This window comes from Branchiostoma floridae, chromosome 1, assembly GCF_000003815.2.
Source record: "Branchiostoma floridae strain S238N-H82 chromosome 1, Bfl_VNyyK, whole genome shotgun sequence".
NCBI lineage: Eukaryota > Metazoa > Chordata > Leptocardii > Amphioxiformes > Branchiostomatidae > Branchiostoma > Branchiostoma floridae.
In genome coordinates this window covers 31,691,954-31,715,836 of record NC_049979.1, presented here as the reverse complement: position 1 = coordinate 31,715,836, position 23,883 = coordinate 31,691,954, and the positions used below count along the sequence as shown (strand labels likewise).

At 35.9% G+C, this 23,883-nt stretch overlaps 1 protein-coding gene and 1 long non-coding RNA gene across 2 annotated transcripts; one reads left to right on the top strand and one right to left on the bottom strand.

Moving 5' to 3' along the window:
• Nucleotides 1-6: 6 nt before the first annotated feature.
• LOC118424609 (NXPE family member 3-like) lies at nt 7-9,168 on the bottom strand. The gene is made up of 5 exons (XM_035833250.1): nt 9,113-9,168; nt 8,855-8,934; nt 7,926-8,635; nt 2,748-2,806; nt 7-1,753 (listed from the first exon to the last, which is right to left on the bottom strand). Exons 2-5 carry the CDS (start codon nt 8,921-8,923, stop codon nt 975-977), a joined length of 1,617 nt encoding a protein of 538 aa, XP_035689143.1. The 5' UTR covers nt 8,924-8,934; nt 9,113-9,168; the 3' UTR covers nt 7-974.
• A 2,529-nt stretch (nt 9,169-11,697) lies between these two features.
• On the top strand, nt 11,698-22,050 carry LOC118410215. The gene is made up of 4 exons (XR_004830535.1): nt 11,698-11,777; nt 12,870-12,999; nt 20,930-21,657; nt 21,992-22,050. It is a non-coding gene; the product is annotated as an uncharacterized LOC118410215 (long non-coding RNA).
• The last annotated feature ends 1,833 nt before the right edge of the window (nt 22,051-23,883 follow it).

The window sequence follows — 23,883 nt, the reverse complement described above, 5'->3', positions numbered from 1 at the left end:
ATAGTATATATCTATCAATATTATTCCTTTCTATATCGGTTACACATGTCAGATGTTGTAATGGTCCAATAATGGAACCACCAGGGGGCCCAAACCTACACCTTTTACTCTCGGCATCATAAGCTGTCAGCATGTTCAAAACTCGAAATATCGAACCCGGGGTGTTCCGTTGAAGGCGCCGCTAGGGGGCACAAAATCTAATCGTTTTCAGTTCTTTGTAAGATCTACCCAATGCATCTAGACGTTTTCGAGTAATTCTGGTCTTCTTTAAGCATACATACATACATACATACAATATTGGAATATGCGCAGTTCAAAGTAATAGTAGTAACTTTATAACGTCGACTGTGTACTTTTTTCTAAGGTATGGGTATTTGTTAATATTTATCAGTATTAGTATCTTTAAAACAGATTTTTTTTCTACCGTCAAGACATAAATTAAAAATTTTGAATTATGAAATTACATTGAATTTCATAGAATTTATTTGTTGTTAAAAATCAAGTGTAGTTTACCAAGATAACCTTGTTTAAATAGGAATTTGGCCAAAATATGCCATGGCAACCCAAATTGATTTTATTAATAAAAAAATTGGGGGTCCGTTCTGACCCAACTTGGTGATTTTAGTCGCAACAAAAGGTCGGCTGCTTGAAGGTTCATGTGCTACTTTATTCCATATATTCAACTACATACTGTATGTTTGTTCCATGGCTCCGAACATCAGAACTTCTGAATACCCTCTGTATTGCATTGTTGAAATTTTCAAAATGATGAAATATAAGTAGCTTTTGTTAATTATCTGATTTCCATGAGATCTTTCAGGAATATCGTTATTACAGCAACCTGCAGGCGATAACTTCAAGCCAACATCAAAGATACAAAGCAAAATGGGCCCATGCAATGATGGGTAAAATTAATATTTTAGAGTATATTTTGTCTATCTGATAAAAGTTTTAAAAGACTTTGGTATTTCTGTTTAAGCAGGGCATATGTAAGACAGTAGCATATTCACATGTTCCTTGATAACCTCCTTAGGTGGGTGCATTATAGCGTCATGCCACATAGACTCCGACATTTCCCATACATCTAGGATCGCAACGTTTACGTCTTCCAGGATTTTTTTCACTTCCAAAAAAAGTTGGTAGCCATACCAATCGCTGTTTTCTACAAAATGACTGAGCCGATCGTGGTGATTGGTGTTACTAGTTCGCCAAATGACCAATGTGTCTGGATAGCGGCTATGCAGTCTTTCTATGGCGTGACGAATACCCCAAACTCGTGAACGGAAGGTTTCCATAGGTTCAGCCATAAAGTGTGCCCATAACCCTACAATTATCACAACATTTGGACCACCTACAATTTCATCAATGCCTTCTGCTACATAACCGAGAGTATTAACATCTATATTTTTTACGTTTACATTTTTTGGAAAGTAGTGAAACCTATATTTCAAGCTGACATTATATTCTCTGCTTGAGGATGAAGCTATGTTAATAATTTGGGGAACATCTCCACTGCGACCTAGGCCAATAAATTCCGTTAAATAGGCCCACCACTGCCTGGTCGTGGAATCCCCGAAAAAATACAATGATTTGTGTTGAAGACAGTCTAACATTGACCGAGCTGATGGAAACCGTCTTGTTTGGCATCTCAGACAATTCCAGGTTCCGTTGAACCAGTAGCCTTCAGACGCTGCCTCAGCCAGGCGAGGAGCGCAGACTGGTAGCGTGCTTCCTGTTACTTTCTTGGTCACACCTGGAAAACCCAAAAATTCATAGAGACGATTTACTGAGTTATATCATCAATCTGTGAAAGGATAACAGACTGTTTGTACGCCGTGTACGTTTATTTTGTATCTCTAGATTTTCAAGGTCTTAGTTTAACTGGGATAAAACACCACACAATGTAAACATGTTGATAAAAAATTGCCATCAAAGATGGTATACCAATTCTACATAACAGGAAGTACCAGCCTCCTTTTGAAAAACCGTTAACATTTAAAATTGGCACCGTAATATGTAGTATTATATTTCATTGCCTTGAAGAAGGAAACGGCTGTGCATCTTTGGATTTAGACCACAATTGATCTTGGTGTCTACAACCCTCTTTACCTTATGAAAGGGGGTTTCCCTACTCTATACACTAAACTGTATCATCGGACGGGGGTAGGTAATCTGGTTACTTCCTAAACTAATTTTGGTATGGCCACGCAATTTCAGACATAATGTAAAATGTAATTTGAATCTCTTCAATCAAATTCGACTTCATTATGACACAAATTACCATCTTTATAACATTATTTACAGGACTCTATTAACTGGAACCGTGTGGAAAGGGGTTGTTTCTCTTAAACTTTCATCATTTTTTCATGCCTTGTAACAAATACTTTAACTAGAGTAGCTAACATCGATGTCTGTTATAGTGCTAAGCGTTCTTTTGTTTACTCAAGTTAAAAAAGGCGTCATACATAATGACCTACCAGCTAGGATCTGTTATCTTCTATCAATTCTGCTATCTACAATATTAGAAATACATGTGTTACTACATAACCCAAACGAACATGAAAATAAACTAAAAACTTTCCATATATGTACATTAATCACTAATTCTCACTACGTAGGGCTTAGGACTTGTATTTTTCAGGTTTTGGTGTACAACTAAGGACCTTTTTTGGGGAAAATATTGATGAAATCAAAGCGAAATTGTGTACTAAAACTTGATCAAAATAATTATGAAATTAGACACCTACGGATGCCTTTAGCTTGAATTTCGATGCTGCTAGACGAAGTTTCCTTCAAGCTCAGATCCCTACGATGCAAAGTACAAGACGTTGATGTTAGAGTCATACAATAGTTAAAATATGAATATTGTAGTTTTAACCTCAAGTTGATAAAATATGCATCACTCTGCTGATAAGACGGAAAAAGCTAATAAAGACCACAATACTATAATTATGATTTCTATAGCTTACTTTAACTGCCTCACACAAGTTTGGCAGTTGTTAACAACTACAGTTTGTATTCATAAGTATAGTGGAAACATGCCCTTGCTACTACTACACCCATATTCTACAACCCTTAAATCAACACGAACGCCCCCTTTCTTACTGGAAATTATATAAAGGGCTGGCGTCAGGGTTGATTTTTCTCTGTCGGAGCTCAGCAAATAAAAAAAAAAATCTATAAAGGCATAAATCTCAGAAACAGTAATTCTTCTCCCAAAGAAAAAAACATAGACAACTAAAAATAATGTAGTTTTAATCACCGCCTGGAAATAACCAGCTAATTTTATTTTCATTCCTTTCTAAGATGTAGTTTATTTTAAGATATCGCACGTCTTTGTCGATCGTGTTTTTTTTAAAAATATGTTTGACTTCTCTTTATTTACTTACTGATAATTATGAATGTTAGGTATAACATGTATTGGAAACATTTAAAAAAAATTATCAATCATGATTAAAAATAAATTTCATGTCTAAATCTAATTGTTTCAACTGTAAAAAAATCGAAATACACTTAAATTAGCCAATTGCCAATTACCCCCTTAACAAGTCCCTTATCCTGTTTGGTCCAGGTAGAGGACCACTCATATGGTTTACGGTCACGTTTGCCTTATGCCTGTCTGTGGTAATTAGGCCATGGAAGTTTAACCATTTTTTTAACCATTATCTGCACTTAAACGTAAATTCTTTTTCTGAAAGGGTTGATAAAGCCTAGAAGGGAGTGTTTTTGAAATAGACTTATGTATCAATAAATTCACAATCAGTTTTCACGTTTCAATTTCATCGTGAACTATGCGGGGTGCTTTAATAAAAGTAAATCCTGTAGATTTTTTTATAGACACTTCTTTCATCGTAATATATTAGGCATAAATTTGGGCGATGTGCACACCAATGTATCAAACCAAAAAACATCGCTACTCAAATTGTATCTATAACCAAACATCAGACAAAACATATCCAGTCATAAGCTAAACTAAATTTGATAAAAAAAAGTACGTGAGATTTTTAGGAAAACGCTGCATGCTGTTTTATGTACCTGGGACTAGTGGGTCCTTTATAGTGTAATGTAAAGTATCATGGATGTTTTACTTCCAAGTTGGTATCTTTTACAAAGTAATACTCTTTTGTTGAGTATGGGACTCCTTAAAACGACATCTAGGGTGGTTTCGAATTTATTGAAAATTAGCAATTTGAAAATACCCTTTGTGCAGTTTACATCCCAAAATTACATATTCGTTTATAAAAAAAAAACTATAAACATACGTTTCCAGACCGATTAAACCCTCAACATACCGAAAGGCCAATAGTAACCCCATTGGGACATTTCTGGTATAAAGCAAAATTTCTTCCATGGGTTTGTTCTTATACATCTCTTCTAACTTCTAATACATTTTACCGAGATTGGGTATATTAAAATATTCTAGTAAGTTTATGCATGATCCAGTGTTTTCAAAACTGACCCCAGCAAATTAAACTACTCATTCTTTGATCACCGAATTTTCATACAATAGCATACATATAAAAAAAAAATGTGTCATTATCATTTGATTCGACATTAACCATATCCAGACGTGGGGGCTAAAAGTGTCTGCGCCAAATTTAAACTCATATAGCTCCCAAACGGCTTGCGCTAGAATAACCAAACTTAGTGAGATTTCCTAAAATATTGTTGGCCACAAGTTTTAAAAAAATGGGTAAGTTTATGATTTTTCGCGTTGCTATGGCAACGGGTTTCTGAAAGGCAAATTTTACAAAATCACTAATATTGGTTTGAACAATGGGATTTTAAGATTTTTTCCTGAAATAAACTTCTTTTCATATATATTTAATATCTAACACAACTAAAAAGATTCACTCAGATTTTATCACTACTTGGTATTTTCTTACAGAAAACATTCATGTGAACGTTTTAAATCCATTTTAATGGGGTTTTAGCACTATATACAAAAATGTATCTTGAAAAATTAAGGTTGGTAAATAAAGATAGCGGAAAGCTAAACTACAGATGACGTCATTCCATGACGTCATTTTGACGTCGTTGCGTCGGCCTTTGACAACAGAAGTCTTATGATACTGAAATATTGAAAAAAAAACCTTTATTAATAACTTTTTGAGTGAGATATTAAGGTATTATGGGAACTCCCCGTTTTAGCAAAAATATCAATTAATGACGTCTTAATAACGTCACTTGACGTCATAATGATATGAAAATTTTAGGAATTATAAAACTCGATGAACACCCCCCCTGCAAATTCGGTGATCGTACAGTATGCCGTTTTGAAAATATGAATGGGGGTCGAATGACCACCGCCCCCCGTCCTAATCTCGAAGAAGATCCTACGGTAGCATAGACAGTATCAAAAGCTGCCAGAGGAGTAAAGCCGGCTTAGGAGTGTGTTTTGCTACCGTGAAATGCACACCTCTTGGCTGACTACACTCCTTGGCCAGTTTGGTACTATATTATGCCGTTGTAGGATCTGCTTGGAGATTACCCCAGTCCAGGAAAGGCCTAAAAAGTCCAGTCTGAATAGGGTTAAGACGTCATCTAGCTAATATGGGTAGCCATCTTGAAATTTGATCGATGGCGTCATCAAACTGAAATAAACTATCAATGTTAAATTATGAAATCGCACCTTAACCCTCAAACTACCGTACCTTTTTGTGACGTAGATTACCGTATGGGGTCAAAACTGACCCCATAACGTTTTGCACAAAAATCAGATCTTGTGACTCTTTTTGCGATAGTATATATGTAAAGCTTTATCAATCTATTTGTCACAGTTTGAAATGATTACGTGAGAATAATTTTAGCTCATTATCATAATATATGCAAAAGATCATGGGACCGCATTTGCACTAATGCTACTCAGACCGGGTAAGGTTTTTTTATGCCTGCACCAACTTCAAAGTCACTTGGCCCCTGAATAACTTATACTAGGGCCACCAAACTTGGTACTTTGTGAGAAAATGTTAATAGCGAGCTATTGAAGTGAATAAAAAAGTTCATCATTTTCTACGTTGCCATGGCAACGCAGTTCCGACAGGCATATTTATTACGCAATGTTCTAATTTTGGCTTAAACATTCAAGTTTTAAGGTTTTCTTGGCTAAACACACTAGTTCATGACATATTATAATATTCAATGTAAATTTCATGATTTGGTATTCATAATCTATGCTATTTTGATGACGTCATCAGTCAGAATCCAAGATGGCGGCCAATTTAAGCCAAATGACGTCATAGCGTCGTCATATTACATAATAATGACACAAAAGTTGTTACGATAATCTCGCAATTTTGCACATGTACATCCTTCTCTAAAAAATTCGTGATCATACAATAAGTAGTTTAGGTGTGGGTGTCAAAAGTTTGTTTAAAAAACTGCTGGTGTCAGTTTTGATATACATAAACTTTCTTTAATAACTTAATCAACAATGAGCCAATCTCTGTAAAAACGTATGATAAGTTATAAGACATATATACGAACAAACTCATGGGAGAAAATTTGTTTTCAACTGGAAATGTCTTAATGGCACATATTAATATACGTCTGGGGTAAGTTTTGACCTCATACGGTGGTTTGAGGGTTAAATGTCATTAGATGTCAAGTGTTGTTTGCCAAGAAAACCCTATCCAGACGGTGGGGGGGGGGGGCTAAAAGTGCCTGCGCAAACTTTGACGTCATATAACTACCGAAAGACGTGTGCTAGGACTACGAAACTTGATGACTTTTCCTAAAATATTGTAAGCAACAATTCTGAGAAAAAAATTTAGTTTTTAATTTTTAACGGGATTCTGATAGGCATATTTTACAAAATTTATTCATTTTAGTTTGAATTATTTCTTACTTTTATTGCTAAACCAAACTTATTTATCTATATCATTAAGATCCTGTGTAATTCTACGTTACAATTAGCATTTATTATTCATAATTTGTGCTAATTTGATTACTCATGGCTCAAAACCCAGTATGGCGGACAATGCCATTTTCAACGATAAAAACATGTTATTTTTACTCAAATTTCGCCAAAATCTTTCATTTTCTTACGAAACACAACCATTTGAACCTTTTTAGTCCACTTCCATTGGGTTTTGGGGTTACATGTGGAATAAAAAATTGTATTTTAGAAAATTCAAGCTTGTCGATCCAAGATGGAGGATAAATGACGTCATTTTCTGACGCCATATTGGCGTCGTCGTCGTCATGAGCAATAAAAGACTTGGAAGACTTAGACATCAATAAGATAACCTTTAAAGTCACCGTTACCTTTAATACCTTTACGTTTAGCGGAAATTTCATATGTAGACGATTTTAGCCTAAAATGACATTATCACGTCATAATTACGTCATGTTACATCATAACGATACCAAACTTACAGAAAAGTATAAAACCTTACTCTTACATCATCCCCTCTTAATTCGGTGATTGTAACCCAAGCCGTTTTGAAATTACGAAGCCCCCGTCCCAGGATATGTTTCAGCATTTTCTGAAAATATTCTCGCGTCCCTAGCGTAAGACTTTTAGCAGCTATGAGACATTTAAGTTAGTACGAGCATTAGAAAAACTCATATTTCGTCTGAACGGAGTTAGTGCAAAATGTGGTCCTTATCATCTTTTGCATTAATTATGATAATGACCTGGAATTATTTACACCTTATTAAGTCAAACTGTCCCACATAGATTAATAAAACTATCACCTCACCTCATCGGTCCCATAGCCTCATTGGCCGTAAAACTATACTTATATACAAATCACAAAAAAGTCACAGAAAAATCTGTATTTGTACAACACGTTATGGGGTTAGTTTAGACCCCACACGGTAAGATAAGTAAAAAAATATGGTTTGACGGTTAAGGTGAACTGGAGTAAACCATAATTTGCTTTTGCTTAAATGCGACCAATGCTCTTAGTAATAATAGTTACCTCGGGAACAGCTTTTTTTCATCTGCAGTGACAATCTCATCTTGCAAGGTTGAAGTACCCGTACGGTCACGATGACACACCGTGATGGATCCACAGCGAATTGGACGTGTCGGTCGTTGGCAATGGAATGATACATTAAAAGCTGGTTTGGAATATTCACAAACGTCCCGGAGATTAACGTGTTTACCAACATTATTTGTACAAGGCGTCCACTCAGATACGTTTCTTTTTTCATCCAGAAAGCCGCACACCATGATTCGCCTTACCGGTGCTGTGTCACGGATTCTTTTCAAAACCTGCACAGCCTCGCTTGAATGTATGAGTTGCACTGAAACGAAGAGTATTCCTGGCCAACTCAGAAAAAATCTGGCGATATAAGTTCCATTTTTAAAGTCTGTGACTCTTCCAGCGGTACTAGCCTGAACCGGGACGTTGCTGTAAAGCTTGGTTCGAAGAAAATCTCCTCCATATGATTTCACACGACCCTTTGAATCCTTTGCAACAATTTTGATCAAAAGTAGTTGCCCAACTTGGTACACCGCTTGAGGGTTGACAATACTGACAATGAAGTTTTGAGTGACCATACTAAAGTTGACTGAACCATTTTTGTAACGCCACTGAGAAGTAAGTCTGTCTTCTCGGTTATCTTTTGACTGGACTGACAACGGTGTTCGGTAGTTTCTTTCATTTATGACACTCTTAAACTGAATCTGGAAAATGAAGTGAAATCTGTTGCATGACATTGTGCACGTCCTTTCTCTATTTAACATCTGGAAAACTAAGAAATAACTAGCACATCTTATTCTATTGTTTCCTTTTTTTAAAATTAAGTTTAAAACCACTTTCCGGCGACTTAATGTCCTTAGATACACTGTTCTTAAAACGACGAATTAACGAGTTAACCTACAAAGCATATAAGAGAAATCTACCTGATAAACTAATGGAGCGAGGCAGGCCAGACAAACGATGATAGCCAACAGTAGCTTGAATTTCCCCATGGAATAAAGAGCTGAGTGGTAAAAATATAGATAACACATAAATGCCAGCAAGACATAATTAATTTTACCAATATTTTCCCCTATACAAAGATGCAGGTTACTTTTATGCACTATTTCCACTAAACTAATTGTGAGCATGGGATTACTATGAAGCTATTCAACAATAAAACATTAAACTGGCATATTTACCGCTTTACGACGGTATGTGTCTACACAGGGTTGATTCACGTGGCAATGCCTTAAGATATCAACCCTTTCTATTCAGCCTGAGCAGGGGCGCCATGCTTATTAATATTTATGAGAACTGCACGAAATGACCTGGAATCCTGGTAAATACGTACAGGTATTTCTTTGTATTTTGGGCGAATACAGGCGAATGCAGGCAAATCCGACAACGGATTAGTAACAAATCGGTACATCGGAAACAGTTATCCAAAAAAAAAAATCTGAAAAGAAAGATTTTCAAAGAGATGCCGAAGGGTATAATCTACGTTCGCATCTGCCACAAATTTGTACAAATACAGCACATGAACTTTGATACAATGGCGTGTTATTCATACATAGTTTTTCACACAGAATTCAGGAATAACCAATTTTGACAACGCCTCATGGGCAAGCCAAATGGTATATATTATGTTCAGTCTGCAAAAATTCTAGGAATTGCACAGGCATGTTTACACAGGCATGCTAGGCATGTTTACACAGCCTCCATGAATGTGAAATGTAATTTGGGTCAAGTCCCAGGAAGCTGTGATCAGGGGGATGGTTGGGTCTGCTGAGGTCAACTGATAGGGATAGCCATATCCCATAGGTAGACAGGAAATGTTACATATTAACCCTCAAACCACCGTATGGGGTCAAAACTGACCCCAGACGTATATCGATGTGTGCCATTATGACATATCTGGTCGAAAACAAATTTCCTTCCACGAGTTTGTTTGTATATATGTCCTATAACTTCTTATACGTTTTTACCGAGATTGGCTCATTGTTGATTATGTTATCCTAGAGAGTTTATGCATGGTCCAGTGGAGTCAAAACTGACTCCAGCATTTTTTAAACAAACTTTTGCGACCCACACCTAAACTACTTATCGTAGGATCACGAAATTTTCAGAGAATGATGTACTTGTAAGCCAAAATTATTGCAACAACTTTTGTGCTATTATCATTTTATATGACGACATTATGACGTCATCTAGGTAATCTCGGCCGCCATCTTGGATTTTGGCTGATGGCGTCTTCAAATTAGCATCAATTATGAATATTGAGTCATGAAATTTACGTTGAATTTCATAAAATGTGATTAACAACTGTTATTTGCTAAGAAAACCTTAAAACTTAAATGTTTAACCCTCAAACCACCGTATGGGGTCAAAACTGACCCCAGGCGTATATCGATGTTTGCCATTATTACACAGGCAATATTAATGTCGGCATACTCGAGACTCGGTCTTGTGATTATAGTGTATAGTCTTAGAAGTAGATCCTTCGGAATCCTCTTCCGTAGAGCACATATTAGTCTGGATGATCGTCTAGCTTTTATAGAGATGGTCTCTACGAGTGTTGGCCAGAACAGGGTAATAAGATAATACTATTTGCAGTTTTTGGAAGAAATAACTTTCTTCAAATTTCAAATCAGCCTTGTCAAAATTGTATGAAAGCATGTATTTAAATCTACATTTCGAACTTGAAAATGTCTATCCTTACAGCTGAATTAGCTCTCATGAGTTGTGTTTGTGTAGGAACATGACTTATAGTAATACTTGACTTATAGTAAGAAACCAGAATAGACCTATGATCTGTAGAACTGTATATATAACTGTCAGCCAATGCCTCACACTGAATAGCAACCCAGTGTTGTCATTATATAATTACTTCATTTTCTGGGCTAAGTGTTCTTCAAGCTAATGCCTTTATGACGTGTAGTCATAATTCAATTTCTTATCTGTTGTCACTAGATTTCAAGCATCATTTGAACTTGTACTTGGTAAACTTTCTCAGCCAGGCCACTGATGTGAACTACACGGGTAGCATAAGGAAGACCATAGTTTACATTATCTGGTCTTTATATAGTTTTACTGGTCCCTTTAAGACATTTCATGTTGATGATCCAAGATGGCGATCTAAAAATGATATCTAAAATAACATAAACCAATGAATTAATACTTACGTCTTAATGATATAAACATTTTCGAAACTATAAAACTTAATGAGCACATTTCTCCCTGCAAATTTAGTGATCTTTTCGTTTTGAAATTACGAAAGGGGAGGGGGGTCGAATGACAAGGAAATGCCAAAAATACAGTCTGGTTAGGGTTAACATAATGCTTTGGATTCTTCAACATCCAGTCGCAACCCTTACAACATTTAAGCAACTTAAAAGACCATTTAAAGATGCCTATATTTTAAACCAGTCTTTACTTTGTTCTTAAACTTGTCGTAAATGTTAAGTTTTATTTGTGGTATTTACGACAGCTTAAAGGTAGCTTAGATTACTTAGCTTTGTTAAAATGTTTAAGCTTCATTTACAAAATGCATTAACTATGCTTAAATATCAGATTTCGTGTTATGTAAGCTTATCTGTTACAAAGTTTTGATTGGGATATAAATAAGTCATGCTCTAGTGACAAAAACAGCTTTTGTGTAGTGATGAAATATTTCTCAATTGTTTGAAATTTAGTTTTTCCCAGTTAGAAGAAAACCAATAGTTTTGTCCTCACGTGACCGTGTCATGTTAGTTGTCGTCCCATCATGCATAAGTTGCCAGTGTAGCCGCTGTCTTGTGGACGACGACTTGTAGTTTGTCTGGCTGAGTTTTAGGCTGAGGACATAAGTGCAGAGCCGTAATCCAGGTGAGATAAAATAAGGGTCAATAATACTATTTCTAACAGTGTTACTTATATCTTCTAAATGACTCAAATGCTATTTTCTCCTATATAGTGTATTTACTCATGCAGCCCATGAAAGCTGCTGGTCCTGTGACACCTAGTTAGTCAGCCTGTTCGACATGTGTAACCGTTTTGTCATAGAAGGAAAGCTGTAGGTCTTCCTTCTTTACTCTATGTCGTGTACCCCCAAAAATTTAATTTGTTTTGCCAATGTTACGCAAACAAATTAACTTAATTCTTCTTATCCAATTCCATATCTTATACGCCAGCATGCAGCTTATTTTGTAATTCTATAATCTCTTACGCTGGTGTGAATGGCGTAGATTATTTTTGCATGCATTGCCAGCATACTTTGGTAAGTTAATGTAGACGGATCATTTGTGAATATACAAAACTTTAACTTTTCTTTTACCTGAACTACTGACACTTTTTGGAAGCTTAAGATGCATTTATTTTTAGCAATTATATGTTATGTTATGGTTTGAATGATTTTTCAGTGTTAGGATCGTCACCACTTGTGAGTCTTGTAAATTTACCAATGAAGTTTTCTAAATATCTGTCCATCTGATTCGAAAAAAGTTTTGTGTCGTTCTAATTTCGTTGCCCAGCATTCAATTTCTTAAGTTTATAGCAGGTGCTACGCTATGAATAAACAGTGGTATCTAATCCTTTGCTAAAAATTCCAAGTGTCTCTACGCAATACCAATCTTACTTAAAATGAACGTATAATTTTATCATTTGCTATAATGATATATCAGTTCATTTGAAGTAGTTGACACGATAGTGGAATCCGTTTATTTTATGCTTGAGGTTGAACAATTCACGAATGTTGGATACAGTTATGAAAAAATGATAATGTTCTGTAATCCTAATGTTCCCGACCCGGTCACGTAAGGTTGTTATAAAATATACTATTATTAGATATCCCCCCTTAATACTGCAGAAGGCAGCTGATGCAGATCTTGGACTATTACCGTCCCTGTGTTAGATGAAGAATTTCTATGAACACTAATCTCATTTTCTTCCAATTCAAATGTTGTTGTTGTTTTTTTTCAGATAAAAAAAAGCACACGGACGTTGTTTCTTTTTCACGTCGTATATGCTGAAAATGGCAGGATATACTAAGATTTCTGCAAAGAACCTTTGCTACATATGTGTAGCTTTTCTCTTGGTGTACTTGCCACCGGTACGTAAATGAATTAATATAATATTTTGTTGCTACTTTTGCTTTTTTTGCTACATAAATAGACATCAAGTAACAGCACCCACTGTCATATATAACTCTATTCAATAACTTACATGATTATTCACTTGTAAATATTTTATTTTACTTTTAACCTTCATCTATCACATTTGGTTTTAATTTAGTTTGGAATATAAAAACATTCTAGGGACCATGGTTTCCAAAACACCCGGATAAAAAAACAACGTATTTTGACCCTATCTTGACTGGGATTTTTTTTGCATATCCGGGACATGGTGTGTGTTTGTGGGTGGGGGTGGGGGATATACATGCATCGCATTTTTGCTCTATGCTAGATCATTTGTCTGAAAACAACAAAAAACAACAATAACAACAACTGTTGAACCGGTCTTCTTATTTTAAGTATTGCCAGCCCAATAGTAACCCATACAAAACCAAGGACGTCGTATAGAGACGCCTTATATAAAATAGTAACCCATACAAAACCAATGGCGGTGTATAGAGACGCCTTATTTAACGTCTGGGGGGGGGGGGGGAGCCCCTTGCCCCCCCCCCCCCCCATCTTCGTATTTTCAAAACGGCTTACTGTACGGTCACCAAATTTGCAGGGGGGTGTTGTTGTTTATTGTTGTTTATTAAGAAACCATTCCCTTACGGGCTAATCTTCCAAGGTTCAAACAACCAACACCATTATATACATCATACATCACATATTTAAAAAGAACAGCCATCAACAATCAAAGTATTTACAATAGAACACAGTGTCTAGAGGTCAAAGGTCTAGATAACAAAGTTTGAGATAGCTTGTTTAAAACTAGACAATGTACACACAGACATAATGTCAGATGGCAATGAGTCCCAAAGCATAATTGCTCGGTACAGGAAGGTACGTTTTCCACTGTTTGTTTTAGGTTTGGGTAGTCTGAAGTTGTAGCATACAGAAAATCTAGCATTATACATGTCCGATGAATTAACTGGTATGAAGGAATTGTACACATTTTGTGGTTCGTGGCTAGTGAGGATTTTGAAGAACATAATCAGAGTACTTCAAGAGAATCTCTTTCTCACTGTAGGCCAACCAAGCTCAAGATGCATCCGCCTAACAGATGTGTCCGATGTACATCTTAATAACAGTCTACACGCTCTATATTGTACTATCTGCAGTTTTCTAATATTCAAATCTGACATACTGGCTAGCACTGGTGCGCAATATTGCACTAAGTACTGATAGCACAAGCATATCTTGTAACATAGGCTACGTTTCCTGAGAGTTTTGTTACAAGATATTTGGTGTGAAGATATCAAGTTAGTGACGGGTCCATGTAAGCCCAATAGGATTGCTTTGATTACTTGTTCAACTTTCTCAGAGCCGATTACAAGGTTCAAAAATGTATCGGGTAACAGAGCAAGCTTGCGAGCAGTGCCGAATAGCATACATTTTGTTTCCAGTAAATTCATAACTACTCGATTGGCACTAACCCAGTTAGACAATTCTATAAGATCAGGTTGCAAAGCTGCCACAATAGCACTGACTGACTTGGCTGCCTTGTACAGCGAAGTATCATCAGCATACATTTCTGTCGAACATTGTGATACAGTCAACGGAAGGTCATTTGTATAAAGGGTAAATAACAATGGACCTAAGCAACTGCCTTGTGGTACTCCACATTCAAGTCCCAGAGGTTCTGAGAATTGACCATTGATGTAGACAACCTGAGTTCTGCTCTAAAGATAGCTTTCAAACCAAGCCAAAACACCTGGTTGAAAACCATAAGATTTAAGTTTAGCAAGGAGAATACAGTGGTCAACAAGATCAAACGCAGCACTAAAATCTCCAAAAAGCTCCCCTCTATCCATGGCTCACAGGCAGTCATCTGTCATCTTAACCAAGGCAGTTGTTGTCGAGTGGTTAGGACTATAGGCGTGTTGTGCAGTTGACACAATATTGTTAATGGTTACATAGTGGAAAATCTGATCGTGAACAACCCTTGCTCAACACTGGGAGTAGACTAATTGGCCGGCTGTTTTTCTCAGTCAATCGCATTCTTGAATTCTTAGGGAGGGAACGTACTTTTGCCGCTTTCCATTGGCTGGGGAAAACGCCGCTGATTAATGACAATGTGCTGCAGATGTGCTACTATATACAAAGAGGGCAATCTCATCAATCTGTTTTCCATATGGTCCACACCGCATGTTGCTGACATAGGTATGTCAGTCAACAGCTTCAGAATGTCATCCCTACTAATTTTATGGAATTTCAGTTGACATTCTTTACAATACATGATATGTTGATCAATCAGCTCAGTCACATTTGGATTTGGAAGATCAATATCTGTTCTATACGCATTGATCTTGTCAATATAATAGTTATTAAAGTAATTGGGAATGTCAGGTGGATTTGTAATGAATTTGCCATCAACTTCCACACAAGATGGGGAGTGAGTATTACAGCGGCCTAGTAGCATGTTGACTGACTTCCACATCTGTTTAGGATTATTTGCATTTTCCGTTTTCTTTCTTCCTTCTGTTCATTTTTACCACATGATTCCTTAATTTCTTATATGCAGCTCTATCTGATGGCAATGAAGAAGCATCTGCAGTAGCTTTCGGTTCATTCCTCATTAACATAGTTTCTTTTTTTTGCAACTCTGCATCTAACCATGGAACCTGATTAGATCGTACAGTAAAGCGCCTTAAAGGTGCATGAAAGTTGGCTATCATGTTAAATAAGGCCATGAAGACATACACAGAATCATCAACATCGTCAAACAGGTCTACTCTATTCCAAGGTGCACACATAATATCACCAATAAAGTCATTTGTGTTGAATGTCTTGTAGCTTCGTTTATATTCTGCTCGTGGTGGTTGTTTCGGCATTTTGGTGTTCCTTGTGACGGTAATAATGTTGTGGTCGGTACAAACCCAGGGTGTAGACTTCGCTTTGCTGTACATGGACGGGGATCTTACAAATACAAGGTCTATGTAGGTTGATGTTGCTTTACCGTGTTTATTTGAACTCATGCGCGTAGGCACATTGACGATTTGAGTCAGATTACAGCCCGATGCGAATTTGAATAAATCTTTTTTTTTCATAGAATGAATTTCCATTCCAGTCAATGTTTAAGTCGCCAAGTACACAGACTTCCAAGTTTTCACTAGATGCTTTCTCTATGCACGTGAGAAGCATGTCAAAGTACGCTCGATCAGAGTTCGGAGGTCTGTAAACAACTGCGGCCAATATCGGCTTGGAAAAAGGTACATGCACTTGAATCCACAGTATCTCAACCCCATTTGGGGATAAGTTTAATCGTACCTTATATGGTATTTGGCTTCTGATGTAAAAGGCTACCCCTCCTCCACGGCTGTTTCTGTCCAGTCTGATGATGTCATAGTTTGGTATCTGTAGTTCCCCATCTTGGACGTTGTCGTCGAAAGGAGTTTCGCTGATGCCGATGATGGGCACGTTGTTGTTACTGAGAAGGTATCCCAAGTCGACGACTTTGTTCCGCAGACTGCACACGTTTACATGGGCCAGGTGTAAGCCCTTTTTGTTCAGCACAAGACTGGGCGAGGTCATGTTCTTCAATGGTTCAGAAAACGTGTAGAAACTGAACATAAAAAGACTGATGAGACGCCACATCCTTGGAGCATTACACAACACTTGTCCAATGTTGCGTGTGAAGTGAAAGCACAATACTGAGAAAATGATATTTCACACAAATATTTACCAAGAAACGTTTCTTATCAATATCTAAGTGTTGTAAGACTTATCTTGTCAAACTCCGACGCAACGACGTAAAAATTACGTCATAAAATGACGTCAACTGTAGTTAAGCTATCCGCCATCTTGGATTATCAACCTTAAATGTCTTAAGATACATTTTTTCAACACATAAAGCTAAAACCCCATGGAAATGAAGTACAAACGTTCACATGAATGTTTTCTGTAAGAAAATACCAAGTAGTGATGAAATCCGAGTGAAAATAAGCTGGTTATGGTTTTCATCCTGACATTGTCGGCTATCTTGGACTTTTGACCAATTGCTTAATTTGCATAATTTATGAAAATCTAATTTTTAATGCTCAACTAAGATGTTTTAGATATCAAAGATATATGGAAATAAGTTTAGTTTAGCAAGAAAATCTAAAAATCCTATTGTTTAAACCAAAATTAGTGATTTTTTTAAATTTTGCATTTCAGAAACACGTTGCCACGGTAACACGAAAAATTATAAACTTCTGATTTTTTTTTTTAATTGTTTGCAACAATATTTTAGAAAAAGTCTGTTCTGGCACAAGCCGTTCGGGAGCTATAGGACGTCAAAGTTGCCGCAGCCACTTTTAGCCCCCCTCCCAGTCTGGATAGAGTTAAAACAACTAATCAATAGAAAAAAAATTAAGCAGATGTCAGATTATTGATTGGCAAGGTGAAAAAAATCTGCACAGTTAGTTGGGAGTTTAAGACTTTAAAGACGCCATTGATTAAAAAGCAAGATATCGCCATTATTAGCTAAATGAGGTCATAATGTTGTCAAATTATATGATGACGACACAGACTTTTTGCTAATAATTTACTTTTATATGTTAAGTATCCTCTGACGGACTGAACACAAACGTTATCTATAGTTTTTTTCAGTATTGTACTAATCTTCGTAAAAACATAGGAGAAGGTATAGCAGATCGTCATCATCATCACCATCATCTTCCTCGCCGCCAATCAGACTTCGCTAAGGCGGGCCGTCATCGTTCTCAAAGCCTTTCTGTCTGAAGCTGCTCCCTGCACAGTCAATAGATATTGACTGTCAAAGTCACGGAAGGAATTTTTCTTCAAATCAAAAGTTAAAATAGTACATCAAAATTTACGTCTGGGTTCAAAATCGACCCCACTCGGGTGTTCGAGGGTTTGTTTGAATTCCTAGTGGGAAAACTGCTTTTATCTTGTAATATTTGGACATTGGCTGATAAAGTCACAGCCAACCCTAAAAACCACAGAAATAATGAAAGTTAATATATTCATCAAAAAATCATTCTAATTTTCAGGAAACCGATCGATGACTGTCACAACATCTCCTAAACAAATACTGCTCCTTGTCAACCGCAAGAATTTGGCTGGGTCATTTTTTTTTCTTACAAAACAGCATAGATTTGATATTTGTGAATTGTAGAAAGAAGATGCATCAAAATCTAATACCTTATACATGGTTGGTATATATAGGAGCAAGTCCAAGTTCCTGCCAAATTTCAAACTTTTAAACATGCGGAACTGTAGATGCAATGATTTGTATCTGGCTGATAGTTCATTCTCTTGTGGGGCATGACCAGGCCTTGCCAAGACAAAGAAAACTAGAGTTGAACCCTCAAAGATTCCGGTCTGGATTTTTTTTTTTAAGTTGTTAATTGGTCCAAACGTACGCCACATACTCCCTGCACCAAAAGTATTGACAATGTTAAAAAAAGACCGCCACACTTGAATTATTACGTAATGCCATTTTGTCGTCATCCATGCGAGGGTGTTCCCAGAAAAAATTTAAAGTATGCAACAAAAATGTGACAGTATTGATAACAGAATAATAATGTTTGCTATGACATCCGTTGAAAATATAAACATTAATAATGTAACTTTCTTAATTCAAAATTTACAATTCTTGCTTATTACGTCATTGGTCAAGATCCAAGATAACGGCCGTTAATTAGCTAAATGACGCCATGATGTAAAATCATAAGATAATGACACAAAATTTGTTGTGAGGATTTACACCATCAAAAATGTTTTTCTTCTTTAGCTTGTTTTGCTTCCTCATAGAATTTTTTTCCATGAAGAAAATTATTCTGTCCCCAAGAAAAATGTGCTTGTCCGTGGGGCTTGCTTGTTAAGCTTTTTGAGACTATTTGAGATTTGTTTTCATGTATTACCAAAAATGCTTTATGCTGTTTATCTTGTTTTACTTCCTCACAGAAAATTTATCTTCCAGGAAGAAAAAAAAATTGTTGTATTTCTTAAGATTTTAATCTGGTTAAGAAATAACAAGAATTGCTAGAATTTTCTTGCATTTTAAGAAAAAAAGGAGAAGATTTTGCTTAAAACTCAAGAAAGTTTTGCTTGAATTTTATTCTACAATTTTTTTACAGCAAGAATATTTTTCTTCATACAAGAATTGTCCCTGGGGTAAGCAAAATAAGCAGTAGTTTTATATGTATATTGTCCGCAGAAAATTACGTGGTCATGAAACGGAACTTTATTGAACGACAACTGTAAAGGATACTTGTACACACAGAACAGTATAAGTAAATATGTTGTTAACATGTTAACTAGATGTGAAACTAATCTATTTCATAAATATTTAAAGTATAAAAAATCTACCTAGTGTTATGTGCTGCTTTAGGAGGGTTTGCATTGTCGCCTTTTAAACCCTTAAACAACCATAGTTTTTTTTTGTCTAATCTTAACCCACGTACAGATACAGTTCATGTGTCCTTTATTGTAATGTGTATATATGAATAGATTTATTAATATATGTAGGGCAGTTTGATGTTATTAGGCGTGAACAATTACATGTTATTATAATTTATGCAAAATATCATAAAGATTACATTTTGCACCGACCCTATGCAGTCCGGGAAGGACATTTTGATGCCCTTACCAACTGAAATGTAGCGTAGATCTTATGCTAAGGCCACCAAATTTGGTATCGTTTAGAATATGTTGATAGCAAACATTTCGGGGGGGGAAGTAAGTTTTTAAGTTGTCCTCAAAAGTAGGCCAGTTTTTTTTTCAAATTTTAGACAGGTGCAAAGCATTTGACAAAGTGGAAAAGAATTCTAACTCAACTTCTTGTCAAAGATAAATATTTGTATTGCCTATCCCAAAAAAAAACTTGTAGATTTTAGATCGTCTGGTTGTTGGTTTAGTCACTTTGTGGTTAGTTTAGTTAGTTTAGTCACTTTTTTTGCGAAAATTGTGAATATTAGCCACGTTTAAATTACTCTTCATGACAAAGTAAATTAGAATTCTGATTCAACTTCGTCAAATCTATTGTATACCCAATAGAATTTTGAGTCCTATAATGTAGTCACGTGAGTTTTACGAAAAATGTGTAAAGAAACACACATCCCGAAAAACATATGTCTCAAGTATCAGAAACTCCTAACCGTTTTTCCCTAAGCCTGAATAAGAACACCCTTAGTACACTCAATAACGTTTCAGTTCGTGTAGGACTCTATCAGGACAGGATCGCATGCAAATGTAGCTAGATTTTTTTTTCATGATTTCCTACCGTATGTCTGTATAAGACTGTGGGATGATTGTATTTCAGCAATGACATTTTTCAAACTCCCAGTCATTTGACCTTTCTGATAAAAGAATAACAGGTACATACGAATTTAGGAGATTATAAGCTAACATACTTTATTCGGTGATTGGATGTGATATTGAATTTAGGCTGCTGTTGTCATTTAATTTACATGATAAATGCGAGTTTAATCTTATAGTAAGTTATAGTAAATGGAATACGGTTATATTCTTGTAATAAAATAGCATTGATGTAACAAATTACCTTCAAAAATACATTGTTAGGACCGAAACTAGCAACTTGTCTTGGCTACACGTAAAAAAGGAAAAAGAAAGAGAGAAAAAAATAACAAACTTGACAATGGTTGGCAACTCAGGTAATTCAAAATTGGAGGTTGTAACTTAAGCCGTCTAAGATATGGAAGTTTACGCGAGCATCAAACTCCGTCTGAATATGTTTAAGCAAAACGAGCATTTGACTTTCTTACAAACCACGTAATGCATATGGCTGAAAGAAAAGGTTTTAAACATAGCCTATTTCATTATCACCGGCCTATATTACACAAAGACCAAGAGCATACTAAATGATACTGCGTTAAGTAATTGATTGTGCTTTTATTGCAGGTATTCTATTTTAATAGAGGGAACAGGAACATTACGTCTAAACATCCGCATCAAGTTAATCCTAAGCGGAAACACGTACAAAGAGGACAAAACGTCGTCACATCAGCATTGCACAATCAACAACAAGAGATAAGTATAAGCCGGATGACTATTGCTTATACCACTTCATTGCACCTTATCAATGATCGGGACGTTTTTAAAGTTGGAGAAACTCTATTTATTAAAATAGTTGCCAAAGATGCAATGGCAAGGCCAAAAAGTTACGGAGAAGATTTTTTCTTAGCCAAGTTATACTCAAACTCTCCGATACAGGCCTGCTCGCCTGGAAAAATAATAGACTATGGAAATGGAACTTATCTCGCTAAATTATTTTTATGTTGCCCAGGAAAATTTTCCGTTTCAGTGAAGCTTATACATTCAAGTGAAGCTGTTCAAGTTCTCAGGAGGGCCCGTGATACGTTTCTTGATAGAAGGGTTACGATTTGCGATTTCTATGATGAAAAAACTAGCCGTTCGGAATGGAAACAATGTTCCTTTAGTCAAAACGACAGCGTGAACCCACGTGACATCTGCGATTTTTCCAAACGTGTACCGAATTCTACATTTTATTGCGCAAGACCACGAACGATTTCTTGTAATTCAATTTTACACTGCAAACGTGACTATCAAGCCACAGAGACTCTCCACAAGAAGATGGTTACCAGGGACGAGCTACAACTGTTAAACAGGTATGGCAACTTAGCGTTATTCATATCATATTTGGAAAAGAAATAAAAGCACCTGAACAACTTCTAAATTAATCTCGGTAGTGGTATCATATGTTGCATGTATGAATCTAAAAAATAAATCTTGGCTGACGAAAGAGACAGCAGTGATCTTCATCGCGTTGTTTTCAAGACGTTTATCACGCTTGGTTTTTGTTAACGTTTGGTCAAATAACTTTGCGTTATAAAACAAATATATTATCTACATACATTATCTAAGTTCAGCAAAAACAACCACAAAATTGACGTTCTTGGAATGTCATTATGAATTAGTGTTATATCTGTCGCTGCATTATAGGACAATTGAGGATCGGGACGTTCCGACGAAAATTAGCATCACTGTGGAGGGAAAAGGCAAGTACGAGATTAGACTATGGATATACTGCTTAACAGCGATATTATACATTGACACCTTATATATTTTTTTAAATATGGAAACCGTAAGGCGTTGCACAAGTTCTGGAGGTCCACCTGCCCTGGTCGTGTATGTGAATTTACATGCCAAACGAGAAAAATTATGGTTATTCCAAAAAGTTAACGGGGCCTTTTTGGCAATTATGAACTCCACTACATGTACACATGTGAATTATCTTTTATATCAGCATATGTTTACTAAAGCTGATATCACATTTTGATTTACTTCATGTATAAATGTGACTAACGTGGTATATTTTATCGTAATTTTATGAGCAACAAAATTGGTATTCTGCTCGATACAAAAATCCGTTTAATCAAAATAGAACACTTGCGTTGTGTCTTAGAACTTCTATATTGTATAGAGGCAAGATTCCATGTGACCAGAATCAAAAATACAATTGTAAAAAACAGCGGCTTTAAAAAAATGTGATGATGTTCACGCCAGTCAAGCTATCTACTGCCTCTTAGTGCTAAAAACTAAGCTTCAGATTCATTCTACAGTATAGAGCCTCCCCCCCTTTAAATTTCAAAACGGCTCACTGTACTGCCACCATATTTGCAGGGAGTGATGTGCTCATTTTTATTTATATTGCAATCTATACTACAGTATGGGATTGCAATATATTGTTTTTCCTTGGTTTCTTCTTCTTCTTCTCCTCCTGTCAAGTCTTCAAATGGGATTAATTTTTTTTCATTTTTTGACCAAATTAGCTGAAATTTGGCAGGGTGGTAGAAATAGCAAATATCCCTAGTCGTTTTTTTTTTTTCATTTTCTTGATAGAGGCCATAGAATTTATGATATTTAGGGTTTTTGGTCATTTTAGACAAAATATGTATACTTTGGGCCCCTGTGCCCTGGTATTACAAGCTAATGACATGAAATTTGGTAGAGAGGTGCATTGGACATATAAGCACAGAAAACCATCAACGCTTTCTTCATAGATCACTTCAAAAATGAGTTATTTTAGGGTTTTGGCCATTTTTGACTAAAAATGTATATTTTTGGCTCCTATGCCCTTGTATTAAAACCAAATGACCTTAATTTTGGTACAAAGGTGCGTTTGACATATGACCACAGAACCCCATCAACGCTTTATTCATTGTTTACTCCAAAAATGAGTTATTTTAGGGTTTTTGGCCATTTTTTACTAAAAATGTATATTTTATGCTCATATGCCTTTGTATTGAAACCAAATGACCTGAAATTTGGTACGGAGGTGCATTGAACATATGCTCACAGGACCCCATCGACACTTTCTTCATAGATCACTTCAAAAATTAGTTATTTGGGGGTTTTCAGTCATTTTTTACTAAAAATGTATATTTTTGGCTTCTATGCCCTTGTATGTAAATCAAATGACCTGAAATTTGGTACAAAGGTGAATTGGACATATGACAACAGGACCCCATCAACACTTTCTTCATAGAGCACTTATAAAATGAGTTATTTTGAGATTTTTAGCCATTTCTAACTAAAAAAATGTATATTTTTGGCTCCTATGCCCTTATATTGAAATCAAATGACCTAAAATTCGGCATGAAGGTGTGTAGGACAAGTGCCCACAGTATTTCATTTTCCCTTTGAGCAAACATTACTTCAAATAGTTGAATTTTTTGATTTTTTCAAGGATGAAGATGGATTGCAATATACTGTATTTGCTCCTAAGCAAATGTCGGCCTTTCTAGTTTTTTTTTTTTAAATTCTGATTACAATGTAGTATAATGTGTTTATGACGTTTTTTTAACAAGTTTATTGGCTAAATCGGAGAATTC

Bases quoted from the DNA above. Each gene is read 5' to 3' on its own strand.
- LOC118424609 (XM_035833250.1), bottom strand. From the start codon at position 8,923: ATGGGGAAATTCAAGCTACTGTTGGCTATCATCGTTTGTCTGGCCTGC. The intron at 2,807-7,925 runs GTAACTATTATT...TTTGCATCGTAG, and splicing joins GAAAAAAAGCTGTTCCCGAG to GGATCTGAGCTTGAAGGAAA. The intron at 1,754-2,747 runs GTAGGTGTCTAA...TGGGTTTTCCAG, and splicing joins AATTCAAGCTAAAGGCATCC to GTGTGACCAAGAAAGTAACA.